The sequence below is a fragment of the Hylobates moloch genome, unplaced genomic scaffold (assembly GCF_009828535.3).
Source record: "Hylobates moloch isolate HMO894 unplaced genomic scaffold, HMol_V3 SCAFFOLD_16, whole genome shotgun sequence".
Classification (NCBI taxonomy): domain Eukaryota; kingdom Metazoa; phylum Chordata; class Mammalia; order Primates; family Hylobatidae; genus Hylobates; species Hylobates moloch.
In genome coordinates, this window is record NW_026652291.1 from 55,860,620 (window position 1) to 55,884,421 (window position 23,802).

The window sequence follows — 23,802 nt, forward strand, 5'->3', positions numbered from 1 at the left end:
AAGATTCCAAAAATAATTTGAAATAATATGGGAATTTAGTTTATGAACAAAGTTCCTTTCAGGTCATGGAGGGAAAGGTGGATGATTCAGTAAAAGCTGCTTGGACAATAGGCTGTTCAAAACGTAACCATATATCCATATATACTGATTACAAACATGAAATCGCTATCTCTAATTTTCTTGAACACTACATTATTTCATAAGCACTTTCCTATTTTTCTGCATAGTTGTTTAGCCATGGTTAATTGACACTTGACTGGCACTCCTTTTTTCCTTTTTTTCCCCCACCATTAGATATTGAAAAAGTACTTGTTTCTCTGCAGAAAGCAGAAGACTATATGAAAACAACATCCAACTTCAGTGGGAAGGTAGCACCATGTATACTTACATATATTGTTGTGATTTATTTGGGTTTTCAGAAATTAAATGTTCATTAAAGGATCATTATATAAATTGTATTTTAATTTGGAAAATTGTTATCTGTAATATGCTTATACCAGTATACTCTTTTTGATTTGTTTTGTTTTTTGAGACAGTCTTGCTCTGTTACCCAGGCGGAGTGCAGTGGCATGATCTTGGCTCATTGCAACCTCTACTTCCCTGGTTGAAGTGATTCTCCTGTCTCAGCCTCCCGAGTAGCTGGCACTACAGGCATGTGCCACCATGCCTAGACAGTTTTTATATTTTCAGTAGAGACGGGGTTTCACCATGTTGGCCAGGCTGGTCTCGAACTCCTGACCTCAAGTGATCCGCCCACCTTGGCCTCCCAAAGTGCTGGGATTATAGACATGGGCCACTGCACCCGGCCCAGGATAGTGTTTTAAAAATTTCTCTTGGTTTGTAAGTTTTTTTCTGTTCCCTATCTTTTATAGAAAGTTTAATGTCAGGTTAGTATTGGCTCTTCAGAAAAGTTGAGGAATTTACAATTATTTCTTTAGCTGTTTTAGATAGAGAAGCACATTTTCATTTGTCAGCCCTTTTCAAAAATGTTGTGATTTGCAGCTCCCAACTATTAAATATTTTTTGAATTACCCAGTAGCTTATGAGTGTTTTTCTTCCCTTTTCAAAGTATAACTCTATTTATAGAAAATTAAAATTAATATCAGTCATAGAAAGTAAACCTTTGGGCTAGGTGCAAATTATTATCAGTCACAGAAACTAAATCTTTGGGCCAGGTGTGGTGGCTCACACCTGTGATCCCAGCACTTTTGGAGGCCAAGGTGGGCGGATCACTTGAGACCAAGAGTTTGAGACCACCCTGGCCATCATGGCAAAACCTGTCTCTACTAAAAATACAAAAATTAGCCAGGTATGGTGGTGCACACCTGTAATCCCAGCTACTTGGGAGGCTGAGGCATGAGAATCGCTTGAACCCAGGAGGCAGAGGTTGCAGTGAGCCGAGAATACACCACTGCACTCCAGCCTGGGTGATGGAGCGAGCACGACTGTATCAAAAAAAAAAAAAAGAGAGAAAGTAAATTTTTGTTAATTATGAATAGGAATGATTTTAATATTGCATTTTTGTAGGGATATATCATTCAGAAAAGAGAAATAAAACCAAGCTTGGAAGCAGATAAACCAGTTGAAGACATACTCACGTAAGCACATAGGCATGGGTCAATTTGCTTTGGATGTTTGTTAATGTTCTCGAATATGATATAATAAATATGTTTTACAGGTATGAGGAATTTCATCCTTTCTTGTTTTCTCAACATTCACAATGTCCATATATAGAATTTGAATCATTTGACAAGGTGGGTTTTCCATTCTGTTCCTTTACCAGTTAGTTAGCATGATATGAGCTGTTAATATCAACTTGCTTCTATTGAGAAATTGAAACTATACTTGCTTTACATTCACTGTGAATCTGGGCATTAAAGATCAGTGTAGTCACAGATACAGTTGTTGGAAATAATTGTTGCCACTTTATTTCAGGATGAAGGACAAGAGATTTCAACTTCATTTGATTCTTGATACTGTTTAGCCATATAATGTATTTACTGGAAATCTGTTCAAGTTCTTTGAGTGGTGTTATGAAACACAGTGGAATCTAAAATTCTGTGTATGCAGCTGGACATGCTGGCTCATGCCTATAATTTCAGCACTTTGGGAGGCCAAGGCAGGCGGATCACTTGAGGTCAGAGTTCAAGACCAGCCTGGCCAACACAGTGAAACCCTGTCTCTACGAAAAACTACAAAAATTAGCAGTGTGTGGTGGGGTGCACCTGTAGTCCCAGCTATTTGAGAGGCTGAGGCAGGAGAATCACTTGAACCTGGGAGGTGGAAGATCAGTGAGCTGAGATCGTGCCACTGCAATCCACCCTGGGCAACAGAGCGAGACTCCGTTTCAAAAAAAAAAAAAGTAAAATTCTGTGTATGCAAGTTGAAGTAAAGACGGTGCTTTTTTTTTTCAACTAGTTGTTTGTCTGTTTTTTTAATAAGGCTGTGGATGAATTTTATTCCAAGATAGAAGGCCAGAAAATTGACTTAAAAGCTTTACAACAGGTATGTATTATTAAAAACACATATTAAACCAGCTAGTCTAGTGGTTTGATGGGTAGATGATATAGGAAAGGGTAGGCTTTCAGAAAGAGTGTAAGAAGTAGTACGGGAAAACTCTGACCTGCCTCTTATTTATGATGAAGGTTTATGAGGAAGGTCCATGGGGGATTTTATTGTTGAAAAGTACGTCCTCATTTGTTTCATGAGTATTTCAGATATTCTGTAAAAAAAGGAAAATACAGTGGGAAGGTGAGGCCTGTTATTTACACCTTAATGTGGTTTGCTCAGAACAACCCAAAGCTTCTCAAACATTGCTGTTAAGGAGATACTGTTTTAGGGGAGATTTAAAATAGGCCAGAGGAGGGGATATTGTTTATCATTAAACCGTTTCTTTTTTAAATGGACTTTAAAGCTAGGTCTTAATATGTTTTCTGTGTATCATGACTCCAAAAGAAGTGATACACGGTATTTTCCCAGCACATTTGACCATGTTTTCAGAGCATTTGCTGCAGAACAGTTTCATAAATTGTTAATAGTCACTCTTGATTTGAAGGGGATTTGATTTTTTCAAAAATAGTCTTAAAATATGTTTGCAAAAATTTCAAATTATTTGAGGCTAGGCACGGTGACGCACGCCTGTAAATCCCAGCACTTTGGGAGGCCGAGGCGGGCAGATCACTTGAGGTCAGGAGTTTGAGAATAGCCTGGCCAACATGGTGAAACCCTGTCTCTGCTGGAAATACAAAAATTAACGGGGTGTGGTATGGGTGTCCAGCTACTCAGGAGCCTGAGGCACAAGAATTGTTTGACCCTGGGAGGTGGAGGTTGCAATGAGCTGAGACTGTGCCACTGTACTCCCGCCTGGACGACAGAGTGAGACTCTATCTTAAAGAAAAAAAAATCAAATTGTTTGAATCCCTGTACCACTTCCCCTTCAGTTTTTAAAAATTAGTTAATCATAGCACAATTTCAAAGCAGGTAGGCCAGTCAGATGAATTATATACCTCATGTAATTACCAAATGGTGGCAGCACTTTGGCTAGTAAACTGAACCCCATGTTTTCATGGGTGTCAAAATACTAGTGATTTATTTTGGTAATCATTTTATGGGTTTTAATAGTCATCATTCTTATCTAAATTAAAAAAAAAAATTCATCTAGCATTTAAATACTCATTAATTGATGATGTTACTAGCGTTAGAAATTTTGCCCCCCAATTGATAACCTTGAAATGTAAATTATATATGATAAAATGCCATATAGAAGGTCAAATAACTACCATGAGCCTTTGTCTTATTAATTTAGGGGAAAAAGTTTCTGTAAAATACTGGAAATAGTTCTGAGAAAATCAAAAGCAGCAAAAAATACAAAGTCATTTGGTAATTTATGCTCTTTAGGAATTCATTCCCTGCCAGGTGCAGTGGCTCAGGCCTGTAATCCCAGCACTCTGGGAGGCTAAGGTGGGAGGATTGAGCTCAGACGTTTGAGAGCAGCCTGGGCAACATAGTGGGACCCAGTCTCTATTATTAAAAAAAATAAATAAATAAAGAATTTGTTCTCCCAAACTTTACTTTTGTGCCATAGGAAAAAAATGTCCTGGCTGGGCGCGGTGGCTCACGCTTGTAATCCCAGCACTTTGGGAGGCCGAGGCGGGCGGATCCCGAGGTCAGGAGATCAAGACCACAGTGAAACCCCGTCTCTACTAAAAATACAAAAAATTAGCCGGGCGTGGTGGCGGGCGCCTGTAGTCCCAGCTACTCGGAGGCTGAGGCAGGAGAATGGCGTGAACCTGGAAGGCGGAGCTTGCAGTGAGCCGAGAGTGCGCCACTGCACTCCAGCCTGGGCGACAGAGCGAGACTCCGTCTCAAAAAAAAAAAAAAAAAAAAAAAAAAGTCCTGATTTCTGCCTGTTTGAATAATGCCAAGGGTATTAGGGGTATATCTTATATACATAGTAACCTGTAATCAAAATACCTTTCTATATAAGGAGTCGGAGTTAGGGAAACAGGAGAAGTAATTTGGGGGCATGGAACGCATTGTAGTGGGATAGGCCTAGGGTGGTAGACTATGGGAACTTCAGCCAGCTAGATAACAGCATAGATGGGGTCAGGATAGTGAGTGTTGGGAAGTAAGAGAGGGATGTCATGAGGTAGGAGAAATCTAATTTTTAAAAAATCTGTTTTGCCAATAAAAGGAAAAGCAGGCATTGAAGAAATTAGATAATGTTCGAAAGGATCACGAAAACAGATTGGAAGCTCTTCAGCAGGCTCAGGTATTATGTTTGGCTTTCTCAGTGCTTTTTCAAAAATGTTAACTTTAACTGACAATGTAGTAAATGTGTGTGGTTTGTTTCTTAAGGAAATAGACAAACTGAAAGGAGAGCTCATAGAAATGAACCTACAAATAGTTGACAGAGCCATTCAGGTAGTTCGAAGTGCTTTAGCTAACCAGATAGATTGGACAGAAATTGGGTTAATTGTGAAAGAAGCCCAGGCTCAAGGAGACCCTGTTGCAAGTGCAATCAAAGAATTAAAACTACAAACAAACCATGTTACAATGCTTCTAAGGTAAGTTTAACTCTTAGTCAAGCAGTTAATGCTTGTCTTTATTTTGTTATTTTAATTGTTCACTGTGTTGAACATTTTTTCTTCATATTTTGAAATTTATTCTCAAAGGGAAAAAACTAATTTAGATTAAAATAATGAAACTTTCAGTACTGTAAACCATTTATAATTTTATTGAAGAAGAAAATTGAAAATAAAAGTGATGTCATTGACGTTAGTGAAATGCTATTGAATATTTTTAATAGAAATCCATACTTGTTATCAGAGGAGGAAGATGATGATGTTGATGGTGATGTCAATGTTGAGAAAAATGAAACCGAACCACCAAAAGGAAGAAAGAAAAAACAAAAGAATAAACAGCTGCAGAAGCCTCAGAAAAATAAGCCCTTACTTGTAGATGTTGATCTCAGCTTGTCAGCATATGCCAATGCCAAAAAGTAAGTCATTTAAGTTTACATTTTAGGCCAAGTATTATCTGCAATAAATTAAGGAATTAAGGACATTTTAAAAAATTTAAAATTTCACCTGTATATGCATACCTTTTTTGGGTGAAAATACTTTTTAAAATTTAGTTTGGTTAATTATACAATTCTGATTTGTTCTGCATAATTTGAGAATTTGTAAAGTTAGAACTAAGTAGAAAACTAAAGAATAAATATTATACTTTAAGAGAAATATGTTTTTCTAGGTATTATGATCACAAGAGATATGCTGCTAAGAAAACACAAAAGACTGTTGAAGCTGCTGAGAAGGTACTGAGTATTTCTTAGAGTGAATGTTAGTTGTTTTTGCCTGCTTAATTTAATGGACATAATTATTTCTTCTGTTTAAATGAAGTTTTCTAATTCAGAAGTATCTTTCAAACTTAACTTTGCTTTAAATGTATGTATTTCCAGTATTTTTTCCCCCCAGGACTGCTCATCCCTTATTCTTCCTCATCTCAGTAAATAGCACGTTCATTTTTCTGTTCACTCAGGTTAAAAACGTTTGTGATATCCTGGACTCTTTTCCCATAAATCATGCAATCCATCAGTAAATCCCTTTGATTCTTTCTTTAAAGTACAGCCAGAATCTAGCTACTACTCATTATTTCCACTGGTTAGTCCCCCATCACCTCTTCACATGGACTATGACAGTAGCCTCTTATTGGATCTCTCTCCTCCTCCTCTTTCCTACTACAGTCTGTTCTCCACATAGCAGCCATTGTGACCCCTTTTTTTTTTTTTTTGAGATGGAGTTTCGCTGTTATTGCTCAGGCCGGAGTGCAATGGCTTGATCTCAGCTCACTGCAACTTCTGCCTCCCAGGTTCAAGTGATTCTCCCACCTCAGCCTCCTGAGTAGCTGGGATTACAGGCACCCGCCACCATTCCCAGCTAATTTTTGTAGTTTTAGTAGAGACGGGGTTTCACCATGTTGGTCAGGTTGGTCTCAAACTGCTGACCTCAGGTGATCCACCTGTTTCGGGCCTTGACCCTCGGCCTCCCAAAGTGCTGGGATTACAGGTGTGAGCCACCACGCCTAGCCCCATTGTGATCCTTTTGAATCAAAAGTGAAGACTGGGTGTAGTGGTTGACGCCTGTAATCCCAGCACTTTGGAAGGCGGAGGCTGGTGGATGGCTTGAAGCTGGGAGTTTGAGACCAGCCTGGCCAACATGGTGAAACCCCATATCTACTGAAAATACAAAAATTAGCCTGACGTGATGGCTGGTACCTGTAATCCCAGCTACTTGGGTGGCTGAGGTGGGAGAATCTAATGAACCCGGGAGGTGGGGGTTGCAGTGAGCTGAGATCATGCCATTGCACTCTAGCCTGGGAGACAGAACGAGACTGTCTCAAAAAATATATTAAAATAAATAAAGCAAAAGTGAAGTCCTTTCTCTCTGGACAAAATCTTCCAGTTGCTTCCCATCTTAATATAATTCAGAGCCCTTCTCCTATCCTGCAAGAAGGACAGGAGATCTGCTCCCCTCTGACCTCATCACCTGCATTCCTCCTCGCATACACTCTTTCTGGCTACACTGGGATCTTAGCTGTTCATAAAATAATGACACGTGCTCTCCTCTCAGGGTCTTTGCCCTTGCTGTTCTCTCTACCTGGAATTTTCAGTTTGACCCCTCTCTTCATTTACGTATCTACTTAAATGAGATTTAATCAGAGAATCCTTCCTTGACCACTCATTACTAACGATAGTACCACCCTGAATCTCTCTCTTTATTTTGCCTTATTTTCTTCTTGAAAAACACTCCCCCCAGCCCAACATATGTTTATTTGAATATTTTTTCTGGATTTCCTCTAGAATATAGATTGCATGGAAGTAGAATCTTTGTGTTGTTCATTGCTGCATCGCAATCCCTGGAATATTGCCTGGAACAGAGTAGGCACTTTAATAGCTGTTAAATGAGTGGCCTTCGTGACTTGGCTCTCTGTCTACTGCTTCAACCTCTTTTCTTGACATTTTGCCCTTGATTACTACTTGCGTGTCCTTTTTTTTTTTGCTTATAATACCCTTTTTCCTATTCTTTGCCTGATAACCCCGTTAGTCGTCGAGGATTCAGCTTAAATGTCATTTTCTCAGAGATACCTTCTTTGACCATAATCCAGTGTAAATCGAGTTTCCTTGTTATATTCCTATAGCATCTTTAGAAGCACTCACCATTATATACTTATTTAAAGGATTATATGATTAATAGTTGTCTCTTCTGGACGTAGTGGGGTGGGAGTGGGGGCTTTGTCCATCTTGTTCACTCTTGTGTCTCTAATGGCATCTAGCCTAGAACCTAGCACATGATAGGTACACAGTATCTAGAAAATGACAAGGTGTTTATTAATTTGTAGGTCTTGGGCAAATATTTTCATGTAGTAATTCTTTGGTTTAGATTATTTTAATACTTAAGGCAAAAATATTTTCATTTCTTCATTACTTTCAAGTATGTGTATTTGTGTGTGTGTATGTGTGTAGATTGTGCCATTTTGTGACATTTAAAAAATTTCTTGCCCCATCATTTACTTTGGTGTTATTTAAACACATTCTTGCCTGCCTGCCTGCCTGCCTGCCTGCCTTCCTTCCTTCCTTCCTTCCTTCCTTCCTTCCTTCCTTCCTTCCTTCCTTCCTTTCCTTCTTTCTTTTTTTCTTTTTTCTTCCCTCTGTGGCCCAGGCTGGAGTATACTCCACTTGCTGCACACTCCCTGGGTCCGGCTCCCATGATTGTCCTGCCTCGGCCTGCAGGCTGCCTGGGATTGCGGGCGCGCGCCACCACCCCTGCCTGCTTTTTGTCCTTTGCCTGGAGGCGCGCTTTTGCCATGTTGGCCATGCTGCTCTCCAGCTCCTGACCTCGAGTGGTCTGCCCGCCTCGGCCTCCCGAGGTGCTGGGACTGCAGACGGAGTCTCGCTCACTCAGTGCTCCGTGTTCCCCGGGCTGGAGTGCGGTGGCGTGGTCTTGGCTCTCTGCAGCCTCCGCCTCCCAGCCGCCTGCCTTGGCCTCCCAGGGTGCTGGGATTGCAGCCTCTGACCGGCCACCGCTCCGTCTGGGAGGTGAGGGGCGTCTCTGCCTGGCTGCCCCGTCTGGGAAGTGAGGAGCGCCTCTGCCCGGCCACCCCGTCTGGGAAGAAGTGAGGAGTGCCTCTGCCCGGCCGCCCCGTCTGGGAAGTGAGTGCCTCTGCCCGGCCGTCCCGTCTGGGAGGTGAGGAGGGCCTCTGCCCGGCCGCCCCGTCTGGGAAGAAGTGAGGAGCGCCTCTGCCCGGCCGCCCCGTCTGGGAAGAAGTGAGGAGCGCCTCTGCCCGGCCGCCCATCCTCTGGGAAGTGAGGAGCGCCTCTGCCCGGCCGCCAATCGTCTGGGAAGTGAGGTCTGGAAAAGGAGAACTGCCCGGCCCCGGCCGGGAATGAGAGGACACTGTGCCCAGCCAACCTCTGGAGAGGAGCCGCCCCGTCTGGGAAGTGGGGAGCGCCTCTGCCCGGCCACCCCATCTAGGAGGTCTACCACGGAGGCCAGACGCAATGTGGGGGCTGGACGTTGTGGCTCACGCCTGTAGTCCCAGTACTCTAGGAGGCCGAGGAGGGTTGATCCTAGGAGTTCGAGACCAGCCTGGTCAACATGGCGAAACATATGAAAAATATAACAGACAAACCAACCAACCAACCCAGCAACAACAAAACAGGTCTACCCTGGAGTCATACTCTAATTTTTTCTATTTTCCTCCCTTTCTGATCCTTTATCCCACTTTCTTTTTCTTCCTCTTCCTTCTCCTTCTTCTTTGTCAAATAGAGGATTGAGTTATTATCATTGATCCGTACAAAGTCCCTCTCTCATTTATTTTCTTTAATTCCTACCCCCCATTTCTATTCCCCATCTTCCCATGTGCAACCTTCCTAATATGTTTGATATGCATCTTTTTGTTTGTATGTATTTTTAGAAAATGTTTATTGTTTTGTGTGCAAAAAAAATTAATAATAAAACTGGCATGTCTTCCGGGAAAAAAGTAAAATAAAATAAAAAAAATAAATTCTTAACAAATTGTTTTTAAAACTCTTTTCTATAAACAGGCATTCAAATCAGCAGAAAAGAAAACAAAGCAAACATTAAAAGAAGTTCAGACTGTTACCTCTATTCAAAAAGCAAGAAAAGTATATTGGTAAGTGTTCTGTCTCTTTCAAATATAGTTTTTGTTTTTATTAAAATTATCCATGCACATTGTTTAGAAAAGTCAAACAGTTCTACAAAGCTTGTTACAAAACCAGTAGCTCTGCAATTTTTTGTTGGTTTGTTTGAGACAGGGTCTCTGTCAGCCAGGGTGGAATACAGTGGCGTGAACATGGCTCACTGTAGCCTTGACCTCCTGGGCTCTAGCAGTTCTCCCACCTCAGCCTCCCAAGTAGCTGAGACTACAGGCACATGCCACTGTACCCAGCTAATTTTTTAATTTTTTGTAGAGGCAGGGTCTCACTTTGTTGCCCAGGCTGATCTCAAACTTCTAGGCTCAAGAGATCCTCCTGCCTCAGCCTCAGTGCTGGATTACAGGGATACGCTTCTGCACTCAGCTAGTTCTCCAGTTCCTTGCCTTTACTCCTATTGCCTGCTCTCCGAAGGAAACTACTTTTAGCTCTTTTAGTTGATTCTTTTGATATTTGCCTTTATTTATCTTAGTAATATGCTTATATTGCTACTTCTTAATTTTTCTGTTTTACATTCTTACTAACTTCCCACTGGGAAAGATGAGGATTTCCCTCTTTCCACTTGTGTTCCATTACATACACACACAGTTACAGCATGATTTTGTCGAGATTAATAGCATTGGCATCATTATAAATATTTAAATTATAGTCATATAATTTATATGTCATAGTTGACCCACATAGAATTCTGTTTTCTTTTTCCTTCCTTGCGCAGTTTTAAAAATCTTCCCTGGAGTTATTAATTGTCATTTCATTTGCTTTTTATTTTTGTTCTTATCACTAATTTATCTAAATATTATCTTCCAAGTGTGTTCAGACACATTGGAATTCAATCAGTATCATCTTGCAGAGGTCAGAAGTCTCTCCTGGAGCTTTTTGACTTACTTAATTTTATACTGGTTCTCTCTAAGCATCATACAATTTCCTTTTATTGTTATCTTGGAAGTTATCTTTACCCTTCTCTGTTTTGGAAACTCTTTTCTGGATCTCATACTTCTTTCTTGGTTGAAAGAGTGTGTTTTCCAGAAGCTTCACAAGAAAGGGTGTATAGAAAGCAGAGTTTTTGAGGTCTCCAATTTATAAAACATTTTATTCTTATAGTTTGAGAGGGCTGGCCATGGTGGCCCATTCCTGTAATCTCAGCACTCTGGGAGGGTGAGGTGGGTGGACCTCTTGACCTCTGGAGTTCGAGACTAGCCTGTGCAACATGCCAAACCCCGTCTCTTAAAAAAAAAAAAATTGAGTATAGAATTCTACCATGAAAATATGTTTTCCTCAGACTTTTTTTTTTTTTTTTTTTTTTTTTTTTGGGGGATGGAGTTTCACTTTTATTGCCCAGGCTGGAGTACAGTGGCACAGTCTTGGCTCACTGCAACCTCTGCCTTCCGGTTTCAAGTGATTCTCATGCCTCAGCCTCCCGAGTAGCTGGGATTACAGGCACCCACCACCATGCCTGGCTAATTTTTGTATTTTTAGTAGAGATGGGGTTTCACCTTACTGGCCACCCTGGTCTCAAACTCCTGACCTCGTGATCCACCCGCCTCGGCCTCCCAGAGTGTTGGGATTACAGGTGTGAGCCACCACACTCGGCCTCAGACTTTTAAAGGTATTGCTTCATTACAGTAACTTGAGAAATCTGGTATTATTTTGATAGTTGATATTTTATTTTTTATGTTGTTTTTTTGAGACAGAGTCTCACTTTGTTGCCCAGGCTGGAGTGCAGTGGCGTGATCTTGGCTCACTGCAACCTCCGCTTCCTGGGTTCAAGTGATTCTCCTGTCTCAGCCTCCTGAGTAGCTGGGATTACAGGTGCCTGCCACCACGCCCAACTAATTTTTGTATGTTGAGTAGAGAAGGGTTTCTGCCAGGTTGCCCAGGCTGGTCTCTAACTCCTGGCCTCAAGTGATCGCCCGCCTCAGCCTCCCAAAATGCTGGGATTACAGGCTTGAGCCACCACACCTGGCTGATAGTTGATATTTTATATGAAACTTGTTTTTGCCTTTCTACAAGCTTGTAGATTTTTCTCCCCTCCCAATTTTTTCTCCAAATTTTTCCAATTTTACAATTGGGGTTGGTGATGATGTTTTAATCCATTACGTTGGATAGTTTGTGGGCTGTTTTAATTCAGAAACTTTCAGTTCTGAGACATTTTCTGGAAATAGTTCTTGAAAAACTGCCTGACCTCTGCTTTCTTTTTTCTTTTCCTTCTGGAAATCTTGTTTTTAAGACCAGTCCTCCATTTGTTGTATTTTCTATTTTCAAGTCTGTCGTTTTGCTCTACATCCTGGGAGTTTACTCAGCTTTATCTTCCACCAAATGAATTTTTTATTACTTCCTATCATGTTTTTAATTTTAAGAACTGTCTTCTTAACATAGTGTTCCTGGCAAAAAAAGAGAGGACTTTTTTTTGGTTCTCGGGATATACCTTTTTAAAAAAATAAATAAGTTTCTGCTTTAGTTTCTTTTAGCTCTCTGAGAATAGTTTTGATGTATTAAATTTTTTTAGTATTCTTTTTTTGCAAGTCGCTGTCTTCTCCAAGTTGTTTCTTTTTTAATTTTATTTAATTATATATATTTAGGCTGGGCATGGTGGTGCTCACCCATGTAAGGTTAGCACTTTGGGAGACCAAGACAGGTGGATCACTGGGGGTTAGGAGTTTGAGACCAACCTGGCCAACATGGTGAAAACCCATCTCTACTAAAAATACAAAAAAAATTAGCCGAGTGTGGTGGCAGGTGCCTGTAATCCCAGCTACTAGGGAGGCTGAGACACGAGAATCACTTGAACTTGGGAGGCAGAGGTTTCAGTAAGCTGAGATCGTACCACTGCACTCCAGCCTGGGTGACAGAGCAAGACTCTGTCTCAAAAAAAAAAATAAAAAATATAAAAATCTCTAAGGGGACTCTGATAATGCTAGACCTCTCAAAAACAAAAAGTTATAGTCATGCAGTCCCCCTACCCCACCACACATACTGATTGGAGACCAGAAGTTAATCTGTTCAGCAGACATACTCCCTTTCTTCACTTAACATGGCGGTAGTCTTTCCACAATCTATCACACACATAGACATTGTCATCCTTTTCATCCCTGCAGTGTGTAAATGAGAGGAAAGGGGCCACCATTACCTTTTTTTTTTTTTTTTTTTAAGTAGAGACGGGATCTTTCGGTGTTGCCCAGGCTGATCTCGAACTCCTGGGCTCAAGCGATCCTCCCACTTCAGCCTCCCAAAGTGCTGGGATTACAGATAAAAGCCACCGTGCCTGGCCCTACCATTATTACTTTTTTTTTTCTTTGAGACAGAGTCCTAGCTCTGTTGCCCACGCTGGAGTGCAGTGGCGCGATCTTGGCTCACTGCAACCTTCACCTCCCAGGCTCAAGGGATTCTCCTGCCTCAGCCTCCCAAGTAGCTGGGACTACAGGTGTGCACCACCATGCCCGGCTAACTTTTGTACTTTCAGTAGAGATGGATTTCACCATATTGGCCAGGCTAGTCTCGAACTCCTGACCTCAAGTGATCCACCCTCCTCTGCCTTCTAAAGTGCAGAGATTATAGGCATGAGCCACTGCACCCAGCCCATTATTAGCTCTTGATACAATACTTTCAGAATCTGAAACAGAGAGGGTAAGGAACTTAAGCAAAGTCATGCAGTGACCAGAGGACAACGCATAAGTGCTGACAGGTTTGAGGAATGACTCTGTCATGGCACCAAACTCAAAAGGTATTCATTAACTTTTCTTTGAGCCATAAAAAGGATCAAATGTGTCATTTCAACAAACACACAGACACTTGCCTGCTGTCAAACAAAAGGAAATGGGGGCCAGCCACAGTAGCTCATGCCTGTAATCCCAGCACTTTGGGAGGCCGAGGCAGGCAGATGATGAGATCAGGAGTTCGAGACTAGCCTGGCCAATAAGGTGAACCCCCGTTCTTACTAAAAATACAAAAATCAGCCAGGTGTGGTGGCCTATGCCTGTAGACCAAGCTACTCGGGTGGCTGAGGCAGAAGAATCGCTTGAACCTGGGAGGTGGAGGTTACAGTGAGCCGAGATGGCGCCACTGCACTCCAGTCTGGGCAACAGAGCGAGACTCTGTCTCAGAAAAAAAAACAAAAAAAAACCAAATGGGTGGCTGAAGTGGCACTCTAATCCTCTGAAATCATTTCCCAAAGGTAATTAGCTAATGGGTATCACAACATCCTACACCCTCGGAGCAAGTAAAGGGAGGGCATTGGACCAGATGCTCACAAACGAAAACACACAGATTTTGGGTACATGCAATTGCTCTACCTCAGGGACATCAACCTTCAGAACTCTCTCCTTTTCAAGATGTTTCTATAAAGACAGGGATAGCCTGGGTGCAGTGGCTCACGCCCGTAATCCCAGCACTTTGGGAGGCCATAGGCGGGCAGATAACCTGAGGTAAGGAGTTCGAGACCAGCCTGGGCAACATGGCGAAACCCCGTCTCTACAAAAATACAAAAATTAGCTAGGTGTGGTTGTGCACACCTGTAGTCCCAGCTACTTGAGAGGCTGAGGTGGGAGGATCACTTGAGCCTAGGAGGCAGACGTTGCAGTGAGCCAAGACCGTGCCACTGCACTCCAGCCTGGGCAACAGAGCGAGACTCCATCTCAAAAAAATAAACATATATATATTTAAGGTCTATAATATGTTTTTATTATATGCATATGCATAATGAAATGAAACAGTCAAGCACATTAACATATCCATCATCTCATGTAGTTACTCTGTTTTTTGTGTGTCTGGTAAGAGCACTTAATCTACTCTCAGCAAATTTCCAATATATAATACAGTATTGTTAACTGTATTCCTCATGCCATATATTGGATGTCTAGAGTTAATCATGTTACCGTAACTTGTTAGTTTTTGACATACCCACATCTGCCCTACCTCACCCTCCTTTTCTTTTTTTCTTTTGGAGACAGAGTTTCGCTCTGTCGCACAGGCTGCTAAGTAGCTGGGACTACAGGCACTTTTTTAAAAATGTTGCTTTTGTCTCCATCTTTCATATTAGTGTCTGGTGCTCCTTGATTGTCTATTCAACGTTTTACATTTTGTGGTAGGGTATTAAAATGCCGATTGGAGGTTCCCTGGGTGGTTGGGCTTGTGAAATGATCTGTGTTGGCCATTTTGTGTAGAATCTTCATTGTCTTTAGCCCTTTTCCCCTTGAGATAGTCTCATTTCCCGGAGAAGATTCTTTTTTTCTCCTGCTTTTAAGGTGAAGACCTCGCTGCTGTAGCATTTGGAGAGCCCAGTGGAAATAATAGGTTGAGAGTCTTAGGATCCAGTAATTCATTTACTTATTTGCTGTGTTTTACATATATTACTCCTGATTATATAGCTGTGCCACATTTACCCTTGTCCAGAGATCTTCTTTATACCCTTTCTAGAGAAATTAACCTCTGGCCTTCTGTTAGGAAATGGAACAGGAATTAGCTGGAAAGAACATATATGGAACTAACTGCTTCTTGAACAGACTCTCAGCCAGTCCTCCTGTTTTCATTCCCATCTTAAACTCATTTCCTTAAGTGTTTGTGCTGTCCTTTGTTTAGCCTTTTATGAGTTTTACATTGCTATTTAGTTGTTGCTTTTTTCACCATCAGCTTAGGATTCAGCTTCTTAAGTCTGATCACTTGTCCATTTGTTTTCCAGCTTTCAAAATTTGGTTGTATTTGTCTCTTCTCCCTCTGTTTTGTTTGACATCTCTGTTGATGAATAGGATTATCCTGTAATTTTCATTTCTTGTAATGTTCTTGTTGGGTATTGGTATCAAGGTCATATTGCCTCATAAAATAAGTTGGAAAGTGTTCCTTTTTCAGTTGTTCTTAAATAGCTGATGAAATTCACCTGTGAAGCTGAGTAGTCCTGGAGTTTTCTTTGGGAAAGCTTTTCATTGCAGATTCAAATTATTTAGTAAATGTAAGGACTATTCAAATTTCCTAGTTTTGGTAAGCAGTGTTTTTTTAAAGACTTTGTCTAAAGTTTAAAATATATTGGCAGAAAGTTTATAATATTCTTCTGCGAATTTCTCCTTTTACTTCTGCCAGTTTTTGCTTTTTATATATGAGACAATGTAATTAGGTGATAAAACTATATAACTGTTATGTCTTCCTAATGAATTGAGTCTTTTGTCAACTTTAATGAAATGTCCTTCTAACTTGTAACTATTTTTTCCTTGTCAGGTGTAACTAGATCAGCTTTCTTTTGGTTAGTGTTTACATGGTCTATCTTTTTTGTTTGTTTGTTCTTTGTTTTTTGAGACACAGTCTTGCTCTGTCACCCAGGCTGAAGTGCAGTGGTGCAATCTTGGCTCACTGCAACTTCTGCCTCCTGGGTTCAAGCAATTCTGCCTCAGCCATCTGAGTAGCTGGGATTACAGGCGGCCGCCACCATGCCTGGCTAATTTTTCTATTTTTAGTAGAGATGAGGCTTCATCATGTTGGCCAGGCTGGTCTCAAACTCCTCACCTCAAGTGATCTGCCTGCCTTGGCTTCCCAAAGTGCTGGGATTACAGGCATAAGCCACCACGCCTGGCCTATCTTTTTTCATCATTATATTTCAACCTTTCCATCCTTATATTTTAAAGGAGCATCATATGTATCATTGTCATTGTTTTCCAGTCTGACAGTCTTTGCCTTTTACCTGGGCATTTAATGCATTTATATTTAACGTAATCTCTGATATATTTGGGTTTAAATCTACCCATCTTACTATTTGCTTTTTGCTTGTCCCATTTGTTCTGTGTCCTCTTTTGTCTTCATTATTGCCTTCTTTTGATTGACTACTTTTTATTGACTTGTTGGCTATACATTCCTTTACTAGGATGATTACAAAATACATCTTTGACTTTTCTCTCTTTTTGTCCCTATGTCTTTGTCTTTTTACAAACCTCTTTACTATCAATAGGGGAATGGTTAAGTAAGTGTAGTGCATCCATTCAGCAATGAAGAAAATGTACTTTTAGGTGAAAAAAGCAATATGCAGAACAGTTTGTGCTATGTCTAAAAATGTATCAGGGAAACCCACCCCCAATATTTCAACATAGGTTCTTTCTATTTTCCATAAGTGTCAGCCGGCTGAGAAATAAAGAGAAAGAGTACAAAGAGAGGAATTTTACAGCTGGGCTGCGGGGGGTGACATCACATATCGGTAGGATCATGATGCCCACCTGAGCCTTAAAGCCAGCAAGTTTTATTAAGGATTTCAAAAGGGGAGGGGGTGCAAGAACGGGGAGTAGGTCACAAAGGTCACATGCTTCAAAGGCCAAAAAGGAGAACAAAGATCACATGCTTCTGAGGAAACAGGACAAGGGCTAAATCAGAAACTCTTGGTAAGGGTCCAACAAAGATCACAAGGCAAAGGGCAAAAGCAAAGATCACAAGGCAAAGGGCAAAAGCAGAATTACTGATAAGGGTCTATGTTCAGTGGTGCACAGGTGCACGTGTTGTCTTGATAAACATCTTAAACAACAGAAAACAGGGTTAGAGAGCAGAGAACCCTGACAGCAAATTTACCAGGGTGGAGTTTTTTCCCCACCCTAATAAGCCTGAGGGTACTGCAGGAGACCAGGGTGTATTTCAGTCCTTATCTCAACCACGTAAGACAGACACTCCCAGAGCGGCCGTTTGTATAGACTTCCCCCCCGGAATGCATTCCTTCCCCAGGGTATTAATTATTAATATTCCTTGCTAGGAAAAGAATTTAGTGATATCTTCCCTACTTGCATGTCCGTTTATAGGCTTTCTGCAAGAAGAAATATATGGCTCTATTTTGTCCAACCCTGCAGGCAGTCAGACCTTATGGTTGTCTTCCCTTGTTCCCTGAAAATCTCTTGTTATTCTGTTCTTTTTCAAGGTGCACTGATTTCATATTGTTCAAACACACATTTTACAATCAATTTGTACAGTTAACACAATTATCACAGTGGTCCTGAGGTGACATACGTCCTCAGCTTACGAAGATAACAGGATTAAGAGATTAAAATAAGACAGGCGTAAGAAATTATGAAAGTATTGTTTGGGAACTGGTAAATGTCCATGAAATCTTCACAATTTATGTTCCTCTGCCACAGCTCCAGCTGGTCCCTCCGTTCAGGGTCCCTGACTTCCCGCAACAAAAGAGAGATTAGGATAAATATTTTAGCCTTTCTATATATAAAGAATCTTGAGACAGATACTCAGGAAGCCAGTCACAATGGCTCCCTCTTTGGTGTAGTGACAGGAACTGAAGGGATGCAGGATCTCTCACTATCTTTTTTATATTTTTATATTTTTTATTTATTTATTTTTTAGATGGAGTCTCGCTCTGTTGCCTAGGCTGGAGTGCAGGGGCGTGATCTCAGCTCACTGCAAGCTCTGCCTCCTGGGTTCATGCCATTCTTCTGCCTCAGCCTCCCGAGTAGCTGAGACTACAGGCGCCCGCCACCACACCCAGCTAATTTTTCATATTTTCAGTAGAGACAGGGTTTCACCATGTTAACCGAGATGGTCTCGATCTCCTGAGCTCGTGATCCACCTACCTCGGCCTCCTGAAATGCTGGGATTACAGGCGTGAGCCACTGTATCCAGCTGACCTTTTTTATAAAAGTAAAAAATTTTATTCAACCATGAGTATGTGTTACCCAATCAAAAAATCAGATTAGAAAATAGTAAAGTCCTTTCACTATTATATTAGGGAGTTTAAGTTAAGTATCTGTGCTTAGTCTACCATTTTTAACCAAAAGTTTTAAAAATTGTGGATTAAATCATACAGAAGATAATCTCTGTAGTCATATATAATGTAGCAAGTATTTATGTTCATCTGTCTTGCATGTCATTTTCTAAATGTCATACAGATAATATACTCTATATCTTGCAGGTATTAACATGAAAACCCAAGTTATTTTGTCTTTTGAGAAAAGTTATAATTTTACCCTCCTAAAGACAATTTTTGGTCTTTTGTGTTTAAAAAAATGTAAAGAATATCATATATAAAGATTAATTACATTCATTTATTGAGAGCAGAGTGGGAAAACATTTCTTTCTTATTAGTGATCTAAAGCCTATTCAGTGCCTCACTAAAAGAAAGCTAAACCTAAGGACCATATGACATTTTATACTTTTGCTTTATGAAATTTGTTGTTAGAAGTTCAGTTTAAGAAGGCTATATGGAGTAAGGAGATGACTTTTTTAAACATAGAATTTAATTTCTTTTTTCTAAGACTGTCTTAAGAATATCCTAGGGCAATTTGTATTATAGGTTTTTAGTAAAATTCAGCTTGATGCCTTAAAACAAATTAAACCATCAACTCGTCTTAAACTACACAGGCAGGATACCTTCCTTTTTTGTTTTGTTTGCAAAAAGGGTATGAATTCAGGCAGCTATAAAGAAAAGTTAACTTTTTTCTTTCATTTTGATAGGTTTGAGAAATTTCTATGGTTCATTAGCTCAGAGAACTATCTAATTATAGGTGGACGAGATCAGCAACAGAATGAAATAATTGTGAAAAGATACTTGACACCAGGTAGGTAAGATTAAAATTCAGAAAAATTTTCTCTTAAATGATTGGATCAGTTATCTCAATATTAGGCATTGATTTTCTTGTTATACTCTTTTGTTTGATAGATTTAACTAGTAGAAAGATTTGGTGCATGATGCTTCATGGTTTGTTCAATATCTGTTTTGATGCTTTTAGTTCTTAAGTGAATATTCCTAAAATGGTATTGCTGAGCTAATCTGCAGTGTTGGACTTTCAGTACTCTATTACATTAACAGAGTAACTTTCAGTCTTCGAAGTTATTGTAGGTCAAATTTTTAAAAGCTTACTGTTGCGGTGTTAAAGTTTGCAATCATTTTTCACACTTAGAAGTAGGACTTGGCCGGGTGTGGTGGCTCACGCCTGTAATCTCAGCCACTTTGGGAGGCTGAGGCAGGTGGATCACCTGAGGTCAGGAGTTCAAGAACAGCCTGGCCAACATGGTGAAACCCTGTCTCCACTAAAAATACCAAAAAAATTAGCTGGACGTGGTGGTGCACGCCTGTAATCCCAGCTACTTGGGAGGCTGAGGTGGGAGAATTGCCTGAACCTCCAGGGCAGAAGTTGCAGTGAGCTGAAATCGCACCACTGCACTCCAGCCTGGGTGACAGAGCGAGACTCCATCTGAAAAAAAAAAAAAAAGGAAAAAAAGAATTAGCACTTAAAGTGTCATTTTTTGTCTGTATTTAAGGAGACATTTATGTACATGCTGATCTTCATGGAGCTACTAGCTGTGTAATTAAGAATCCAACAGGTAATATATTTCTTTCTATTCAGAATTCCTGTTCCTTTCTTTAAAATATTTTTAGTGTGACTGTAAGACAAAAATTTAATAGAGGGCCAGATGTGGTGGCCCACGCCTGTAATCCCAGCACTTTGGGAGGCTGGAGTGTGAGGATTATTTGAGGCCAGGAGTTTGAGACCAGACTGGGCAAGAAAGTGAAACCTCATCTCTAGAAAAATTTTTTTAACAAGCTGGGTGCAGTGGCATGCACCTGTAGTCCCAGCTACAGAAAGTTGAGGTGGGAGGATCAGCTTGGGTGACAGAGTGAGACTTTGTCTCTAAAACACACACACACACACACACACACACACACACACACACACACGTAATAGAAAAAGATGTAATGATAAAAGGATCAATCTATCAAGAAGATGTAACAATTATAAACATATGTGCCGCTAATAACAGAGCCCTAGAATGCATAAAGCAAACCTGACAGAATTGAAGGGAGAAAGAGATAGTTCTACAATAATAATTGAGGACTTTAATACCCAACTTACAGTCATAGATAGAATAACTGGACACAGAATCAGCAAAGAAATGGAAGACTTGAACAACACTATAAACTAAATCTAACAGACATCTCTAGAATACTCAGCAGCACCATACAGGTTGAGTATCCTATCTGAAATGCTTGGGACCAGAAGTGTTTTTATATTTTGAAGTATTTGCATTATACTTAGCAGTTGAACATCCCAAATCCAAAAATCAGAGATTCAAAATACTCCAAAACATTTCTAGCAAACTCCAGTGGGCATTTTCTTTGAGTCATCCTGCTGCACTCAGAAAGTTTTAGATTTTGGAGCATTTTGGATTTTCAGATTTGGGGTGCTCACCCCGTATTCTTAAGTGCACATGAAATATTCTCTGGAGTAGACCATAGGATAGTCTATAAAACAAGCCTCGGCCGGATGTGGTGGCTCACGCCTGTAATCCCAGCACTTTGGGAGGCTGAGGCAAGCAGATTATGAGGTCAGGAGGTCGAGACCAACCTGGCTAACATGGTGAAACTCTGTCTCTACTAAAAATACAAAAAATTAGCTGGGTGTGGCCGGGCGCGGTGGCTCACGCTTGTAATCCCAGCACTTTGGGAGGCCGAGGCGGGCGGATCACGAGGTCAGGAGATCGAGACCACGGTGAAACCCCGTCTCTACTAAAAATACAAAAAATTAGCCGGGCGTGATGGCGGGCGCCTGTAGTCCCAGCTACTCGGAGAGGCTGAGGCAGGAGAATGGCGTGAACCCGGGAGGCGGAGCTTGCAGTGAGCCGAGATCGCGCCACTGCACTCCAGCCTGGGTGACAGAGCCAGACTCCGTCTCCAAAAAAAAAAAAATTAGCTGGGTGTGGTGGCACACGCCTGTAGTCCCAGCTACTCGGGAGGCTGAGGCAGGAGAATCACTTGAACCCAGGAGGCAGAGGTTGCAGTGAGCTGAGACGGCGCCATTGCACTGCAGCCTGGGCGACAGGGCGAGACTCCCATCTCAAAAAAAAAAAAAAAGCCTCAATACATTTAAAACTATTGAAATTAGACAAAGTAAGTTTTCTGACTATAATGGGGTGAAATTAGAAACCCAGAGTAGAAGAAAATGTTTTAAATTCATAAGTATGTGGAAATCAAATATCACAGTTATAAATAAGGAATGAAACAAAGAGGAAATCACAAAAGATGCCACAAAACACTTTGAGATGAATGAAATGAAAATACAATGTATCAAAACTTGTGAGATGCAAGAAGAGCAGCCCTTAGGGGGTAATTTATAGCTGTAAATGTCTATATTTAAAAAGAGGAAAGATCTCAAATCAGTAACCTAACTTTGCACCTTAAGAACTAGAAAAACAACCCAAAGCAAGGAGAAGGAAGAAAATAGTAAATATTAGAGTAGAAATGAATAAAACAGAGAATAGGAAAAAAAAATAGAGAAAATGAACAAAACCCAAGTTGGTTCTTTGAAAAGATAAACAAAATTGATAAACCCTTGGCTAGACTGACCAAGAAAATAGAGGACTCAAATCCCTAAAATCAGGAATGAAATAGGGAACATTACTACGGACTTTACAGATATTGAAAGGATTATAAGGGAATACCAACAGATTGTATAACCTAGATGAAATGGACAAATTCCTAGAAAGATATAAATACTAAAACTGACTCAAGAAGAAATAGAGAATTGAAATAAACCTGTAAGTACAGAGATTGGATTAATAATAAAGAAAAATATAAAAAAAAACTCATCAAAGAAAACCCTAGGCCAGATGGCTTCACTGGTGAATTATAAAGAAGGTCGAATGCCAGTTCTTCACAAACTCTTCCAAAAAATAGGATCAATGGGAACACTTCCTAACTCATTGTACAAGGCCAGTATTACAAAACCAAAGATAACACAAGAAAACTACAGACCAATACCAGTTATAAATATAGACAAAAATCTTTGACAAAATATTAGCAGACCGAATCTAGCAGCATATTAAAATGACTATATACCATGACAAGGTGTAATTTATCTCAGGAATGAAAGGTTGGTTCAGTATATGGAAATTAATGTAATACAATCTACTAATACAGGACAAAAAACACACATGGATTATCTCAACTTATGAAGAAAAACCATTTGACAAAATTCAACATTTGTTTGTGATAAAAACACTCAGCAAACTAGGAATAGAAGGGATATTCCTCAACTTGGTAAACAAGCATTTATGAAAAACCCACAGCTAACAATCATACTTAATGCTGAAAGATTGGGTACCTTCCTCCTCCCATCAGTAATAAGACAAATATGTCTATTCTTGCCATTTCTATTTAACATTATACTGGTGGTTCTATATAGGTCATTAGGCATAAAAAGAAATAAAAAAAAATCCAAATTAGGCAAAAGTAAAACTAAATATGTTTACAGTTGATATGATCTCACACATTTAAAAAACCTAAAGAATCCACCAGTAATTATCAGAGCTAATAAACAAGTTCAGCAATGTCCAGGATATGAGATCAATAAACAAAAACAGTTGTATTTCCCTCCCTCCCTCCCTCCCTTCCTTCCTTTTCTTTCTTTTCTTTCTTTTCTTTCTTTTCTTTCCCCTCTGTGGACCAGCCTGCAGTCTACTCGGCTCGCTGCTGCCGCGCACCGCCTACTGCCTGGGACTGACGGACCGCGCCACCACCGCTGCCTGCTTTAGCTGCGGGCGCGGTTTCGCTATGTTGGCCACGCTGATCTCCAGCTCCTAGCCCCGAGTGCTCTGCCCGCGACGGCCTCCCCAGGTGCTGGGACTGCAGACAGAGTCTCGCTCACTCAGTGCTCGGTGTTGCCCGGGCTGGAGTGCGGTGGCGTGGTCTTGGCTCGCGGCAGCCTCCGCCTCCCAGCCGCCTGCCTTGGCCTACCAGGGTGCTGGGATTGCAGCCCCTGCCCGGCTGCCGCCCCGTCTGGGAGGTGGGGAGCGTCTCTGCTCGGCTGCCCCTCTGCCTGGCCTCCCCATCTGGGAGGTGAGGAGCGCCTCTGCCCGGCCACCCATCGTCTGGGAGGTGAGGAGTGCCTCTGCCCGGCCACCCATCGTCTGGGAAGTGAGGAGCGCCTCTGCCCGGCTGCCCCGTCTGGGAAGTGAGGAGCGCCTCTGCCCGGCCGCCCTGTCTGGGAAGAAGTGAGGAGCGCCTCTGCCCGGCTGCCCCGTCTGGGAAGTGAGGAGCGCCTCTGCCCGGCCACCCATCGTCTGGGAAGTGAGGAGCGCCTCTGCCCGGCCACCCATCGTCTGGG

General features: G+C 41.2%; 1 protein-coding gene across 2 annotated transcripts in view; it reads left to right on the plus strand.

Annotated features, from left to right (window-relative positions):
• Positions 1 to 23,802, plus strand: part of NEMF (nuclear export mediator factor) — a 75,976-nt gene that overhangs the window by 18,479 nt on the left and 33,695 nt on the right. For both annotated transcript variants that reach the window (XM_032135015.2, XM_032135016.2), the window contains exons 8-18: positions 295 to 368; positions 1,528 to 1,598; positions 1,679 to 1,754; positions 2,443 to 2,505; positions 4,694 to 4,771; positions 4,858 to 5,066; positions 5,309 to 5,500; positions 5,752 to 5,815; positions 9,605 to 9,693; positions 19,154 to 19,257; positions 19,961 to 20,023. In XM_032135015.2, coding sequence (XP_031990906.1) covers positions 295 to 368; positions 1,528 to 1,598; positions 1,679 to 1,754; positions 2,443 to 2,505; positions 4,694 to 4,771; positions 4,858 to 5,066; positions 5,309 to 5,500; positions 5,752 to 5,815; positions 9,605 to 9,693; positions 19,154 to 19,257; positions 19,961 to 20,023 — 1,083 coding nt within the window. The remainder of the gene's footprint in view (positions 1 to 294; positions 369 to 1,527; positions 1,599 to 1,678; positions 1,755 to 2,442; positions 2,506 to 4,693; positions 4,772 to 4,857; positions 5,067 to 5,308; positions 5,501 to 5,751; positions 5,816 to 9,604; positions 9,694 to 19,153; positions 19,258 to 19,960; positions 20,024 to 23,802) is intronic.